This window comes from Vicia villosa, linkage group LG7 (assembly GCF_029867415.1).
Source record: "Vicia villosa cultivar HV-30 ecotype Madison, WI linkage group LG7, Vvil1.0, whole genome shotgun sequence".
NCBI classification, from domain to species: Eukaryota; Viridiplantae; Streptophyta; class Magnoliopsida; order Fabales; family Fabaceae; genus Vicia; species Vicia villosa.
In genome coordinates this window covers 103,807,580-103,824,923 of record NC_081186.1, presented here as the reverse complement: position 1 = coordinate 103,824,923, position 17,344 = coordinate 103,807,580, and the positions used below count along the sequence as shown (strand labels likewise).

At 32.4% G+C, this 17,344-nt stretch overlaps 2 protein-coding genes across 2 annotated transcripts; one reads left to right on the top strand and one right to left on the bottom strand.

Moving 5' to 3' along the window:
• Positions 1-1,446: 1,446 nt before the first annotated feature.
• Positions 1,447-4,386, bottom strand: LOC131618117 (stem 28 kDa glycoprotein-like). Its single transcript, XM_058889380.1, has 3 exons — positions 3,946-4,386; positions 3,639-3,848; positions 1,447-1,784 (listed from the first exon to the last, which is right to left on the bottom strand). The coding sequence occupies exons 1-3, from the start codon at positions 4,341-4,343 to the stop codon at positions 1,604-1,606; spliced, it is 789 nt and encodes a 262-aa protein (XP_058745363.1). The 5' UTR covers positions 4,344-4,386; the 3' UTR covers positions 1,447-1,603.
• A 10,855-nt stretch (positions 4,387-15,241) lies between these two features.
• On the top strand, positions 15,242-16,599 carry LOC131618116 (stem 28 kDa glycoprotein-like). The gene is made up of 3 exons (XM_058889379.1): positions 15,242-15,678; positions 15,775-15,984; positions 16,230-16,599. Exons 1-3 carry the CDS (start codon positions 15,281-15,283, stop codon positions 16,408-16,410), a joined length of 789 nt encoding a protein of 262 aa, XP_058745362.1. The 5' UTR covers positions 15,242-15,280; the 3' UTR covers positions 16,411-16,599.
• The last annotated feature ends 745 nt before the right edge of the window (positions 16,600-17,344 follow it).

The following is a 17,344-nucleotide window of genomic DNA, read 5'->3' as shown; positions in this document are numbered from 1 at the left end:
TCTATCATTGGTTGTTCCACTTCATCTTTTTCTTTGAACTCCACGTCGCGACTTATGAAGAGCTTTCCATTATTTTAATTATAGAGCTTGTACCTTTTGGAGCTTGAGTCGTAACTCATGAACATATACTTCTCACTTTTATCATTGAGCTTTGTTCTTCTTCCGCCTGGAACATGGGGATAGGCAATGCTTCCAAACATGTTGAGGTGAGAGATTCCGAGCTTCCTTCCACTTCATGCTTCTTGTGGCCTTAGTTTTTCCATAAAAATTCATCATTACGAAGAGAAAGGAGAAATCTTGTAAGATATTCACAGTCATTGCTGATCACACCGTCATACGACATCAAGCCGAGGACTATGGACGATCTCTAGACAAATCAAGTCTGAGCTAGACAATCATTTCAGGATTCTTTGTCTGAACATTTCCTCCTTTCAGGATTTAGCCTCAGGGGCTTATGTAATTCGTTGAGTTTTTAGTTCAGTCGGGATATCTCTCTCAGTGTTAGTCGAGGGTGTGAAACCAGAGGTGTAGGAATATCCTTAACCAACAAGGTGCCGAGTTATTGCCCGTGTGCCATAGTCGTGCAGGATCCCGGAATAGAACACATAACTCGACTCTTGGTAGATGCTTGATAGTCGAGTTGGTAGTCCAACGTAACGGTTAAGAGACAATCCTAGAGTTGCACGGAGGTTATGAAAGTGATGGTAGAGCTGTTCTAGAGCATGATTGGTGGCAATAATGGTGATGGCAGGCGGTATCTAAAACATTTAAGCATGAGAGACGAAGGGGCGACTCATTATGGATAAAGATTTGAAACACAAGCTATATAAAGGATACCAAAGCAAATAGGAAGGCATCTGAAAAATGGAGGATAAAATACACTGATAACAAACTCGTTACAGACACACTTCCATACATTTGCGACCTCACTTGACTAGCATCAAGAAGGTTATCCAAAAGGTAATTTTAGCAAGAACACAGGGGTTTACACAAAAAGTAAAGAGAATAACAAAACTTTAAGCTATCCATCTGGGTTGGTTTATTATCTCCCAAGTATGTCAATTTACAAGACAAGATTTTGGAGCTGCAGGCTCAATAAAAGGCATCAAAAAGTCCTTATGGTGGAGGGATGTGATAAGTGTAGGCTTGAGTATTTTGGAGGATCATAATTGGTTTAACAAGTAAGTTTGCTGCAGACTAGGCAATGACAGAAATATTGGGTTTTGGAAGTGCAATTGGATGAGGCAAGAGCCATTAAAAATTCTATATCCAACTGCATATACTCAATTGCATCCTAACCATCCTACAAAATAGCAAAGATGGGGAAGTCTAATGGATATGTTTAGAATTGGAACATAGGCCTGGCTAAGGAAGATTTTAGTGATGTTGAGACCATTTCAAATGTCACAAGTGACTATAGGAAAAATTTAAACAAGACGATAATGCTAAAAATAAAAACTCAATACTTATATCACTTGAGATAAACCTTTCTATCAAAAGGGCTCATAATGGATTACATGACAGGAATATTCATATAGAAAAATAAAATCCATTCGGTAAGTAGCTAAGCTAATTATTTAAACCATGGATAAAGCTTAATTAATTAAGCGATGTAGTAGATAGGATCAGGGAGCTTGAAAGTCCTATCCCCAGTGTTGGTTCCAAGAATATCACTCCATTGATCACCAATATTTCCAATAATTCTGTATCCTTCTTTTTCAAGCTTCTTTCTCTCAGTTGATTTGTATGTAACTGCTGTTTTACCATGATATATTGATAAATCCCTGCAACCATATAAACAGTGTTATACTTGATATTTTACTTGCTATTTTATCTATATATAATATTTACAAATAGTTTTCAGAGTAAGTTAGACATCATTATCCAAATGATTTCACGTATCCCAAACAAACATATTTAATGCTTAAAGGTCAAAAATAATTCACTAGTGTGTATTTTTTATCATATTAGTCTATTTTGTTCATAAAATATTTTATTATTTTAGCTATAGAATATATAGTATATACCATGCAAATGATAAATTTAGAATATATACTGTGGGTATAGAATATTTTACACTATCTGCTGGATCACATTCACAATTATTAATGATCGGTGATCCTTTAAATATGATAAAAAAAGTCAAATAAAAATAAAAATTTAACGATTATAATTAATTGATAGTGTAAAAATTCTTTGCACGGTTGGTGTATATCAATTCAATTCTTTAAATTTAATTCTTCAAAATGTATTATGCTGATATTTATATTTAATTAGCGATAAAAAATTTTAAAAATTGATTGTTAAATAGACAAAAATGATTACCACAACACATTTTGGATAGCTAAAAAAGTTATTTGGACAATTTTTAAATTAAAGATCAAAATAAACTCCTAAGATTAATATTAGAACCCAAAATTAATATTAAAGATAAAAATACTTTATTATTTTGTTCTTGGTCGAAAGCTATCAACTCTAACACAACATCAGAATACACACGACACGAACACTTCAACATCAATAATTTTAAAATTTTAGAATTTAAGTACTGTTACAAGAGCTGTCAATATGGACTATCTGACCCTAAATGGCCCGACCCTAACGGGTCCTAGGCTTTTTAGGGCTGAGCCAAAAAGGCCATGTGTAATATGGGCTCGAGATTTATTACCCGAGCCCAACTCTAAATGGACTTCGGGCTACCTGACCCTAAATGGACTTTTTATTTTAAAAAATTAAAATAAAAACTCCATAATATTTATTATAAATAAAATTAAAAATTATGTTATTTTAAACATAATACATTTTTAAGTACTATATTATCTCTTATGAATACTATAATGTGTTTCTAAATACAATATAGGTCTAAATTGTATAAAATAATACTTGAATATTTATTATAAGAGAAAAACTAATATAATACGATGAAAAATGTTGATTATATTAATGTATAAGATTTAAAAGAGAAAAATTGAATAAAATAGAAATAAAATTTAGTGAAGTGAGAAAAGTCAATATGCTATTTTGGAGTAAGATAATATAAATTTTAATATATTTTTTTAAATTTATGATTATGCGGGTCAAATGGGCTACCCACGGTCCATATGGGCTAGCCCTAATGGGTAGCGGACTTTTCAAGGCTGGGCTAAAAAAGCCCTGAAAAATATGGGTTCTAATTTTGAAGTCCAAACCCTATAATTTTTCAGGCCTATTGGACCGGCCTATATGGACTAACCCGTTTTGACAGCTCTACTGTTACATACGATAATAATTGACCTGCACTTATACATATATTATTAAAAAAATTATAAATTATTGTAATAAAAATCTATGTCTTCCTTTAATCCTTCATTGATAATATTTCTTTAATAATATTTAATCTTCTTAAATTTGTGTAACAATTATATTTTAAAAAAAGGTATGAAGCATTTTAAGAAAAAGAATAAATATATTTTTTAAAATATTTGTCTATGTCTAACACTTGTTCTATGAATAAAATATTAGTATCTGACTTTTCGACAATTATCATATAAATATCAGACACCGCGACACGCCTATCCTAGAGGTGTGACCAGAAATTGTATTTCATAGGTTGAAAGAATATACAACGTGTGTATATATAATTTAGAAGTAAAACTTACTTTAAAATTAGCCTTTCCCATGTGTGATATCCAGCAAGTTTCAAATTCTTAGCAGTTATATCAGTTTGTTTGAGTGGTCTTCCTGTTAAGAACACAATCTTCACACCAAGAGACAACAATTTTTTGTATAATTTCTGTGACTCTGGCAGTGCTGGTGCTTTTCCAAGGCCAACCCATTCATTAAACAATGTATCATTGTATGGATTCACCCTATAATCAATAAACATATAAATGTCAAATAAATTTAAAAAATGATTAATCAATATATTATCATGAATAAAAAAAGAAAAAAAAATCATGAGCATACCCAAATCCATGTTTAGCATAATATGGAAGATTAGATAATGAAGTTTCATCAATATCAAACACCCATATGTCTTTTCCATCTCCACTTATATTAAGAGACTTAGCATAATAATAACCTTCACGGTTAACAGTTTTAGAGTCAGCTCTATATTGATCACCTAACAAATAGTTACCAACATATTCTCCACATTCTAGTGGAACAGTTTTGAAGTTAATAACGTTGTGTGCTTCAACACCAAGTCTCCAACTAGAACATGACACTTCTGGAATGTAGTGTCCACCTGGACCAGTTTTCATTCGGAGTGGGAAAATTTTGTTGGTTGAACCATGTTCATGGTTTAGGACATCACCATGACATGTTGCTAAAAGTGTAACAAAAACTAGAAGGAGGATTTTCATTTTTATGAATGATTAATTTGTAACTTAATTGATGATTGTTGTTGAGGGTTTGTGTTCTTTAAATACAAATTTTCAGTAGTTGAGAGATAACATGGTTTTGAATATAATAATAAGACAATTAATGAAAAAGATAGCGTGTTTGATCTGTACAAATTATTTACTATATATCTTGTCGTTGAAAAGTTAAATAAATCTTAACGTGTCCCTACAAAATTTGAGGAAAAAATATTTTTGTGAATTCTTATCTACCTAACTTAAAAAGTTGGGTAAAGTTACCTTCAATGTAAAATGTCTTGGAAACAACAAAAAAAATATACTATTTAATAATTAATTAAATAAGATAAAATTAAATGATGCAATGTGATTGGTGGAATGTACACTTTTTATTTTTATTGGAAAAAATAATCGCCTCGTTTGGAATATGGGATTCAATATTTCAATAATGCTTAGTGCTTTTAGTATGAATGGACCTCTCGCAAATGGGTGCAAAAGTTAAGTTAAACCTTTCAATTTTATTGGGTATCATCCATATAATAAATTTTGTGGTCAAAATCTGGAGCCCATATGTTATTCATGGATGATATTATATATATGAATTTTCATCTCTTCTAAAACTTTATAGTTAAGATAGAGTGAAAGTCTGGTTTGAATTTTGTGTTTTCTAAGGGTATGCTTGGTTGGAGAGAAGTTGGTAAGAGAGAGTTAGCAGAGAGAGAAGTTGGAAAGAAATGCACTCTTTCTCTTGTTTGGTGGGCAATGAAATAGCAAGGAGAGATCCAAATATAGTGGATCCCATCAATATTTCCAATCTTCTCTCTTGAGCGAAGAAACATGAAGGATACATGTTATTTTTTAACTTTTCATATATACCCTCATTCTTTTTGTTCAAATGTCACTTTATAATATAGGTGAGAAACAATACCTATTATGAATGGTAGAGAAACAAAAAATATGCACAACAATAATAAATTAATAATTAATAATAATAATAATAATAATAATAATAATAATAATAATATATAATACTACTAGTTTTTTTTTCTTTTTACCTAAAACAAATTGGTAGACCAATTATTACGTAACATAATTTAAATCTATTTGCAAAATTCATTATATAAACTAATATAAATTTATTTATAATGAAAATAAAAAAAATTTAACTAAGAAATATTAAAATAATATTTAAAGTTAAAAATAAAATCAAGTAATTTATTTAGCACATATTATTATTTAAAAATTAACTAATAAAATTAATAAATTTATTTATTTTAACCAAGGACATTTATGTCTTTATCATAAAATAAAACACTTATTTCTCTTCTATTTCTCTCTTCTTTCTCTTATTCCAAACACTACATCAAATCTAGTCTACTTCTCTTCTTTTTCTCTCTTTTCACACTCTTTCTCACATCTTTCTCTCTTTTCAACTTCTTCTCTCTTCCAAACATACCCTAAAGAATTTGCAAAGTTGGAACTGTAACGTCCAAGTGGATGAATGACTGAGAAGTATTTGGGGGGTGAGAAAATTTTTTTTTTTTTGGAACTGGCACTTTTCAAGTTTTTATAGTGTAAGCGGTTAAAACTGTCTCCACCTTATCCGACCCTTCCTACAGATCGTTTTTCAATTCAATTAGATCCAACAGTGGCAAGTTGATAGGAGGTCAGAATCACATGTTCCTCACACCTTTTTCTTATTGTGCTATAATATCAACTCCTTTTTCTTATTGTGCTATAATATCAACTCCTTTTTCTTATTGTGCTATAATATCAGCTCCTACCCATTGATGACAAAATTAGCAAATGTACTAATTGTTATCAAATGAATAAAATTTACAAGCCCATCTTCACAGGGATTGCTTTTTTTTTTAACAAGGTGATTCAAGTGCTATTGAAATTAAATGGAGGGTTTTAAAAGATTTTAATTTGCGAAAAGTAAATTGCATAAACAAATCGTTGAAAAATTGATCAAATTAGAGGCGATTAGATTTTGCTTTGAATCTCCTATATGTCATTATTGATGATAGCGTCTATTTACTCTTACGATGATTAATTCACCAATCATGACGGTTTAACTTAATTGTTATACTCAATCTCTTGGTATATAACTCATTATTCTATACAACAAATCCTCAATCTCTTAGGTCAGCTGGATAGTTACAACAGGCTATGTTTCGGTGTGTTAAATCCTATGTCACAATAATTTCCTATCTCTTGCTCAATTATAAAAATTAGTAGTTAACTTAGGTCGGATTCATACAGTTAGGGTTAGTAATCAACACGAATCTGAATCGATATATGGACATTCATTAACGCATATAAAACATTAAACACAAATATCAATTGAATAACATAATTGATTTAATCAAAAGTTCAAATAGAACAAAGACCTAACAGATGATCCCAATAGATTCATACAAGTTCATCTTAACAAAACTTAATAAAGAGAAAACTAACAACTCATACTAATTAAATTCATGACAGAAGTAATGAAGAAATAGTACGTGGAAGTCTGGTTTAAATTTGATTTTCGATGATGAAAACCTTCGCTCCAGAATGTGATTTATTGTTCAATTTTCTTCCCAACACCTGATATTGAATCCTCCTCTAATCCTTCTCTTAAATAGGAGTTGGTATTGGGCTTTTAGAGTTGAGAGAAAAACCCAATCCCACAATTTAGCATTATCACAACGTCATATTTTTCATCTCTATTTTTCATCCATTTAAATTCTCATTTAGACTTATACTTCTTCATGAAAGTTTTAGCTCTGAATCTTATCTTTCATTTTCCGCAAGTCCCACCGTAAGTCCCATATCTGTTTTGCCTCTTTCTTGCTCCTTTTCACCTTATTTCTTTATGTTTTCTACTCTCTTCCTTATTCTTGGTCTTCTTCCAAAAACACATTAATTCCTAATAAAACTTAACTAAAATCAACTCAAACTTAGTGAAAGAAAAGAAAAAATGCTATAAAAATTATGTGCTGACAGAGTGTCATCATCTATATGCCCTGGCCTCCTCGTTAGTCAACCCCAATAACTCTTCAGCAAGTGCAACACCTCTGTTTTGATTTATACTCGTAGGATGGCGATAGAAATCCTCTTTAATCGAAAGGTGAAGTAAACAAGAAACATCATCATAAGTAATAATCATTTCACCAAATGACATGTAAAATGACGATGTCTCAGGATGCCACATTATTACAATGCATATATAATGTTGGCATCAACAAACTTCAGATTGGTTCTTAGAAGTGCGATTAGACTATAACCTTTTAACCAGCCTTGTGTCATAGGTGGGAGATATCTCAAAATCCATCAAGTCAATCGTTTCCCTTGCAATGCGATCCTTAATTCCTTCTTTAAATCGTGCCCTTGAAAATATATTAAATTAGAAGTTATTATATAAAGAAAACAACAAAAAATTTCAATGTAATTAAAACAACATATCAGAGATTTCTTCATGTAAGGTGTGTGGGTCGCTCTTTCTCCTGATGTACCTCATATGTTTGTGGAGTTCCAAAACATTAAAAACCTGGAGAATTAGCCAAACTGCTACTTTGGGTCGATTTTATTGCAATTTTCCAATCTTCTTACCAGTCATATTGCTCGCTAAACTAGTTTAAAGATCATTTGGATTGGGCTAGAGTTTATATATGGCTAAAGAAGATGGTGGTTTAGGAGCCAAGTGTTGGGTGCAAGTGTGAGTGATTAAAGTCTCGTATTGCCTATGAATGGGTGAAATGATGGATTTATAAGAGAGATGACCCATTCACCTATTACCTTAAGGTTTTTGTTAATATGTGGTGTATCCCTCTCTTGTGGTCCTGGAGCATTGATCTCGTTGGGGCTCTCGGCTCCCACGGTCCCCCAACAATGGTATCTGAGTTGTGGTTCAGCTTGGTGGAGGAGCGAGAGTTGAATTCTGAATTGGATCCTATTATAGAATGTGGGGGACTCATACTTGTGGGGAGAATGTTGGGTGAAAGTGTAAGTGATTAAAGTCCCACATTGCATATGAATGTGTGTATTGTTTTATTTATAATAGAGAAGACTCATTCACCTATCACCTGAAGGTTTTGGGTTGATATTTTGCGTCTCCCTCTCTTATGGTCCTGGTGCATTGGTCCAATTGGCTCCCGACTCTCCCAGACTCCCCATCACCAAGAACTATGAGAAGTTCAATCATGCTTTCATTTTAAAGTGATGCTGGAGAATCCTAACTGAGCCAGATGCCATTTGGTCAAGTTTGCTAACATTCACGTATGGTGATACTAGTTCCAAAGTCCTGGATGCAGTAGAGTCTTGCAACGAAAAAAGATATTCACTTTTGTGGAAAGTGTGAGAAGTGTGTTTGTATCCCCTATTGAAGGTCAATAGTGGTTTTCTGATAGCATTTCCTGTAAGTTTGAGAATGAGTAATCTTTTGAATTTTAGAACCATAAATGGTTGGGAGTTGTTCCTCTAAGGATCCTTCATCCTTAGGTTCATAATTGCTCCACTCTTCCACTTATTAAAGTGACAAAAATGGGATTTTGGATTGAAAATATGTGGCATTGGGACCTAGGTATATAGGAAACTAACCTGTTAGAAGATTATGTAGTTCAATTGGAAGGATTAATGGAGATTTTGAAGAAGGTTCAACCTTTTCAAAATCGTGTTGATAAAGTAATGTGGTGGAGAAATACTAATGGGTTCTTTGTAAATAAAAGTTACTTGAAGTGGGTTGGTTTGAGTAATGCTAATATGGCACTAGATGATAGTTTGCTAGAAGAATTAAGATTTTTGTGGAAAGCCAAAGTTAAAAGCAAGATCAAGTTGTTTTATTGGAGACTTATCCTCAACAAGTTGTCAACTAGGAAAGAATTGTCTATTAGAGGTGTCATGGGTGATGTGCAGTAGGTTAATTGTCCCTTGTGCATCGATTTGGAAGAAACAGTCACTACTACAAAAAAAACATCTTACGACGGATGCAAAATGTGTTTGATGTCGGTTACATAAGCGAGATAAACAAGGGTGTCATGAAAGGCTACTCCTTATCACCTCGGTTATTAAAACTCTGAGGAGTTAAGTTAACTGCACGTGAGTTTGATTCCCAATGTCAACATTTTTATTATTTTCATAATTGGATGGCGCGCCTAATATTAACACTCAGTATTTTCAAGAACCGAGGTAATATATCAATATTCTTACCTCAGTTTATTTTAGAAACTGAGGGGTTATTGTTTTATTTTTTTCTACTACCGTCTGCACCTGAACTACAGAACCATATTTTAGAATACAAAACCATGTTTTGCAGATTCCTGGAACAGATATTGTATATTTTGCCCACTCCTCAATCTCAAACAGAAATATTCATTGATTAACACCAAACACAAACTCTAAATGGCACACACTTTATAATTTTTCATCAAAATTAAAACAAATGATTAAGAAACAAAAGCAAAAAACCATTTACTTACTATTTTTCCCATATGCCCTATTCACGATCACGACAAATAGCATGCACATCATCTAAATCATTTTTTTCAGATGATTGACTTACACGTGTAGCTAAACAAGGAGTCTCATAGTTAAAATCTCGATTTTCATCAATACTATCGGGAATATGTTTTCCTTGAAGAAAAATTGACCATCTAGTGTTAGATGGATCAGTGACATAAAAAGGTTGTTTTGCTTGGTTTGACATGATGAATGATTCGTTTTTTTAAGTTGCCTTTCGAAGATCAACCCTTCTGAATCCTAATTCATATGTTTCTACACCAGTTTTATTGTCAATCCACCTGCACTTAAATAAAGGCACTTTAAAAGAAATATACTCAATCTCCAAAATCTCCTCAATGATCCCAAAGTACGCGAGATTGTAATCTTTGAAATTAGAAAAGTACATGGATTCAGCCTCAACCATAACACCATTATTTTGCATGGTGCTACGATCATCTTTTGATTTTGTACAAAATAAATATTTTATAATGTCGTATGCACTCCAAGTAATTACATTAAACTTAGGCATACGTGACAACCATTTTCAATTATCTGATGCACCACTCCCATTAGAAATACTTTCATTAAACTAATATATGAAAGTTCTGTTATGCTTCGTCAACAATCATTTTTCATTCATCCGAGGGTGTTTTTCCTTTATAAGAGCTTTGTGCGTGGTCAAGTGTAGATCAACTTCACTAAGGTTATTCAATATATACAAATATGCTTGAAGAACTACTAATCGATTAAATGTTTTAACATTTAAACCTTGAATACCTCTACCATCATAAAACTCGTCATGACGAGACTCGGGAGCTCCTATAAAGTTCACATCTGACAAATAGTTTGTGCAAAACTCAATAGCTTTTTCTGTGATGTACCTTTCTACGATCGAAGCTTCTGGACGGTGATGATTCTTTGTATACCCTTTGAAAATCTTCATGTAACGCTCTACTGGATACATCCACCACAAATAAACTGGACCACAAATTCTAATCTCCCTTAGTAGATGAACAACTAAGTGAACCAGAATGTCAAAGAATGATGGAGGGAAAAACATCTCTAATTGGGAAAAGATAATTGCAGCTTCCTGTTCCAATTCATCTAAATTTTCAGGATATATAACTTTACTACATATAGCATTGAATAATAAGCACAATCTGGTTATAGTCACTCTTACATTTCTTGGTAAGATGCCACAGATAGCCACTGGAAGAAGTTGTAGCATCAAGACATGACAATCATGAGATTTTAAGTCAATTAATTTGTGATCATTCTCTGACCCAAGTTTCTTCATAATTTATGAGTACCATTGGGGAACTTTGATACTCTGCAAACAATCAATTTTTTTCTTTTTTTAGACAGAGTGTGACAGGAAAATAGGTTATATTTTCTACTTCTTTTGGAGATAATTCTTGTCGTATATCCATCACAACCATATCTTTGCGCGATTTCTTAGTAGCTTTTATCTTGCCTTTAATGTTGAGAAGTGTCTTACATCAAGACTGAACTATTATGGAAGATCAAAGAACACCGACCTCTTTTTCCAAGAATTTTTCTCCACTGGCTTTTTTGTTTCTTTCCAAAAGACAACTTTAATGTGTTGTTGTCTTATATAAACTTTCTTCCCAGTTATGAGTTTTGGAGCGATACCAGACTCATGTTCTCCATTAAATGCCTTGCGCAATCTACGATACGAATGATTAGGTCTTAGAAATCTTCAATGCCCAAGATAAATTGTCTTTTTTCCTTTTGGTAATTGGTTGTGACATGTATCAACTTCACATTTAGGACACGCTTTATGACCCCTGACGTTGTACCCAGATAAATTACCGTATACAGGAAAGTCATTGATTGTGCAAAATAACATGGCACAGAACTTAAAGTTATCATCATCAACATCAATACCTTCCTCCCACGAAAGTCTTAAATCTTTAATCAATGGCGATAAATAAACATCTATGCCATTCCCTGGTTGTTTTGGACCCAAAATCATCATCGATAACATCATATACTTGCGCTTCATGCAAAACCATATAGATAGGTTATAAATTAAGAAAAGAACAGGCCATGACGCATGGTTAGTACTCAAATTACCAAAAAGGTTCATTCCATCGGTGGCAAGTCCAAGCCTAATGTTCCTCGGTTCATTAACAAAATATAGAAACAAGAAATCAATTTTCTTCCATTGCAATGAGTTAGCTACATGACAAAAATTTTCATCTTAGACTTTTTCATCTACATGCCATCTAGTATTCTTTGCAACACTAACATTAGCAAACAATCTCTTGAACCTTAGAATTATCGGTAGATACCACATCACCTTGACATAAACAACCTTGCTAGTTGCACCATCATCGTCATCAACACCATTGTCCTTCTGTTTGTAGCGTGACACCCCACATCTCGGGCACTCGTTCAGGTTTTCAAACTCTGTCCTATATAAGATGCAATCATTACGACAAACATGTATTTTGACATAGTCCAAACCCATTGGACACGATATCTTCTTGGCCTCTTAAGTACGGTTTAGCAACGTGTTACCTTCAACAAGCATTTCTTTCAACAATTGAAGCAATTCAGTAAAACTTTTATCCGTCCACCCACCTTTTGCCTTAAGATTAAATATTCTTAACACAACTGACAATCTTGTAAAATCTTTACATCCCGGGTACAACGAATCTTCCATGTCTCTTTGCAAAGTATCTACCATATTAGCTTTCTTTAAAGCATCGAGTCCAATATCACGAATGATGTCTTCTAGATTATACATTCATCATCTTCAACTGTTTGTGACAAAGGTCTATTTTTTATTCCTTCACCATGTCATACTCATTTTGTGTAATTTTGAATGATTTCATCACAGGCACAATGATTGAATATAACATTCCTTGGATGTTTTCTCGTATTATAACAATTCATACAAGGACACCAAAAAATTTCATTGTTGTTAGGAATGTTTTTTTTTTTATGAAATCAAGAAATTGTAACAATCCTTTCCCATACCCGCTACTTAATCTATTTGCTTTCATCCAACTGCAATCCATAATCAAATAAAGCTTCTGAAAATAAAATAAGAAAAAGTTTAAAAATATATCTTATCAACAACAACAACAATAAAATAATGCGTGGAGAACGACAAGAACAACAGTAATGGAGAACAACAAGAACAACAACATTGGAGAAGAAATGTTCTTTCGTTGGCTAAGCTCCTTAGAGAAGAAGTGTTCTTTCATTGGCTAAGCTCCAAAAAAAGTGTTACTCCCTCCGTTCCTTTTTAAGTGTCGTTTTAGCAAAAAGCTCTTCAACCAAGATAGTGGATTATTAGAGTTACTTTTCCTATTATACCCTTATTTATTTTTCTCTTTCCAAATAAATTCAATCATTCACTCTCTTTTTCCAATAACTAATTGAAAAATTTGAGGCGGAGTTATTGAGAAAACAAGGGTATAAATGACAAATTATAATATTAAATTATAAAACGACACTTAAATAGGAACAAAAAAATTCTACTAAAACGACACTTAAAAAGGAACGGAGGGAGTATTTCGTTAGGGCTCGAAAATTGAATTAGATGGACGTGGGAGTCAAAATTTAAAAATTTATCTCGGTTAAACTTAAAAAAATTAGGAATTATTTATATTGGTTTTCAAAAAAATTGAGGTAACATATGCGACATAAAATCTAGAAAATATGATGGCGCATTTTTGGTTCCATATATAACATTAAATATCAGGAGTTGAGAATCGAACCTCAAACCCTTAGCATATATTTATGTCGGATTTATAAATATTTGAGGTAACAGTTTTATTAATATTTTTTTAAATATAACAATTAGTTCCGCTCACATGTACTTGCGGTTTAGTTTTATACGTTGTGAAAACTTCGTAATGAAAAGCGTTATTTGTTGTAATGAATACACCACATGTTCTTTGTTTGCCTGACTATTGTGCGGGTGTGGTGTAAGGTTAGTAACTGGTTGGGAGTCAATGAATGAAAATGAATTCTCTACCGTCGGAGTTTTCACGCAATCACACAGTCGCAATGCTTATGGCTGTTAGAATTTAATCAAACAGTGTAAAACAAAAAAATTTAAATTTTATATAATCATTTGAAAAATGTCTCCCTTAAATTACAACCGTTTGATAATTTTTTTTAAATAACTAAGTTTTTCAAAAATAATTACGCATATAACCAAAGTTTCAAATTAATTACATAAATGACCATTTTTTCACTATTTTAACACATTGCCGTCACTTATGTAATTTATGTAAAAATGGTCATTTATGTAATTAATTTAAAAGTTTGATTATATGTGTAATTTTTTTGAAAAAAATAGTTATTTAAAAAAAATTCACCGTTTGTCTTGATCAAACGGTTAAAATGTATGACTGCGTGACTATATGGACCTGCTGACCGCAGGCAAACCCAGCCCGTTAGTGAATTTAATGGTGTTGGTTCCATCCAAATTGTCTGCAGCAGGCACGATTGTGGCTTTAAGGTACGATAAGGAAGAAGTTCACCGCTTGTTGTGGTTAGCAGTTTGTTGGTCTTTGTGACTGGCGAGAAATTAGGTTGTCCTCAAAGGTAATCCAAGGAATGTGGAGGATGTGTTAGGTCTAGTCAAAGGGTTAACTTGGAAGTTGTTGGTTGTTAGTTTCAAAGGGAGGGTTAGCCTAGATTGGGAGTTGTGGAATTCTAATCCAATGCAATACATTTCTTAATTTATTGTTGGGCCCCTTGTAATGTTTGTGGCCTTGTGTATTTTTTATTTAACATCCCTTATGCTTATCATTTGTACCATTTTTTTAATGAAAAAAATAACTTAAAAAAGATTTCAACAATTTTTTTTGTCAATGAAAAAAGAAAGCCTCCATTTAAAACTTGTCTTAGGTCTCTATATTTTTAGCCGACCCTGTAACTAAGAATGGAGAAAAGAGATCACTTGTCTTCACCTGGAAAGTGGGTTCGATTTGCCAAGGCACCTTGTTAGTTGATTTAAAAAATAACCATAAGAAAATCATTGAATTAATAAGGGTATGATGATCTCTGAACATCTAATTAAATAATATACTCAACTTCATTTCATACATATAATATCATCCACGCACAACAATTAGGCTCCAGATTTTGACCATAAAATTTATTATATTGATAATACTTAATCAAATTAAAAGGCTTAACTTAACCTTTGGAACCTTTTTCCAAAAGGTCGATCCATATTATAGGTCCTAAGGTAAGGTGTATTGAAATATTGAATCCCTCATTTCAAACGAGTCTATATTTTATCTCTTTCAATAAAATATATTTTCCAAGAAATTTTGTATTATCTTTTTCATTTATTGTCTTATTATTATATTCACAACCATGATATCCCTCAACTACAATAATGTCTATTTAAAGAACACAAGGCCTCAAAAATATTCATCAACTAAGTTGCAAATTAATCATTTATAAAAATGAAGATCTTCCTTCTCTTTTTTGTTACACTTTTAGCAACATCTCATGGTGATGTTCCAAACCATGAACATGGTTCAACCAACAAAATATTCCCACTCCGAACAAAAACAGGTCCAGGTGGACACTATATTCCAAAAGTATCATGTTCTAGTTGGAGACTTGGTGTTGAAGCACACAACGTAATTAATTGGAAAACTGTTCCTCTAGAATGTGGAGAATATGTTGGTAACTATTTGTTAGGTGATCAGTATAGAGCAGACTCTAAAACTGTTAACCGTGAAGGTTATTATTATGCTAAGTCTCTTAATATAAGTGGAGATGGAAAAGATATATGGGTGTTTGATATTGATGAAACTTCACTATCTAATCTTCCATATTATGCTAAACATGGTTTTGGGTATGTATGCTCATGATTTTTTATTTTGTTTTTTTTTTATGTATATTTTGACAATATATTCATTTGATATTTTTTTAAATATATTTATTGATATAGGGTGAATCCATACAATGATACATCATTTAATGAATGGGTTGAACTTGGCAAAGCACCAGCACTGCCAGAGTCACAGAAATTATACAAAAAATTGTTGTCTCTTGGTGTGAAGATTGTGTTCTTAACAGGAAGACCACTCAAACAAACGGATATAACTGCTAAGAACTTGAAACTTGCTGGATATCACACATGGGAAAAACTTATTTTAAAGTAAGTTTTTATTTCTAAATTAAATTTTTTCACATAGGTCGTTGTTTACTCTTTTAATCCATCAAGAAAATAATAAAATATTAGTTTATAAATTGATTCAATATAAGCCAGCTAATATGATAAAGAATAAAACACACTAGTACATTATTGTTGGCCTGCAAACATTAAATAGGGTTGTTTGGGATAATGATGTTGCTAACTTACTCAGCAAACTATTTGTAAATATTATATTTTGATGGTTGCAGGGATTTATCAATATATCATGGTAAAACAGCAGTTACATACAAATCAAGTGAGAGAAAGAAGTTAGAAAAAGAAGGATACAGAATTATTGGAAACATTGGTGATCAATGGAGTGATATTCTTGGAACAAACACTGGCAATAGGACTTTCAAGCTCCCTGATCCCATCTACTACATCGCTTAATTAATTAAGTTCTCTATCCCATGGGTTAAATAATTAGCTACTTATATCAAATGGATTTTCTTTTTCTATTTGAGATTCCTATCATGTAATCCATTCTGAGCTAGCTAATTTTGTATTTTCTCAAATAATGTTAACAGTGTTACATGAGAAACATTAGCTTTCTCTTAACTTAGTGGTTTTAATTATAAATTCATGGTGTTTTTGTTGATTTTTGATGTATTTAGAACTTGTTCGAGAAATTTCAATTTAGTTACATGATTAAATTAAAATATTTTTTTGATATGTAATCAAGGACGAATTCAAAAATCCATTCAAAAGATTATTATTAATCAATTTAACATACAAATGTATTATAATAAAAATTTGCAATCAAAACAAAAGAAAATGAGACGTTGCCTTATAGAATATTTACACATATATAATCAACATTTGTTTATAAATTGGTTATAATATAAATTTACATGACAATATGATAAATAATAAAGGGTTTAATGCATATACACTGTCATCTAATAGAAACCAACAATATGTGGTTGTTTCTGATAAATTTGCGCTTGTTTCTGAATGTGGATCATTTGAAGAAGATTCTTGGCACTGGATGATTAATCTTTGCGATGGAGGTGTGGTGGGGGACGGTGTGCAGCAGCTGCAGGAGTTGTATGTCATTTTGCAGGGTGTATCACCGCAAAGAACATCTTTGGACAGGTTTAAGTGGTTTAAAGAGGTGGATGGCGCGTATACGGTAGCACCGGGCTATGCAGAATTCTCAAAAAGGTTGGAATTTGTTTCAGCTCAGCACCTGAATGTGGCAGCAATGCGTTTAGTCTGGGAAACCCAAGTGCCCTCGAAGTTGCATGTGTTTGCTTGGAGGATCCTACGCGACAGGCTGCCGTCAAGAGAACAATTGGCGGCTCGCGGAATAATTTTAGATGAA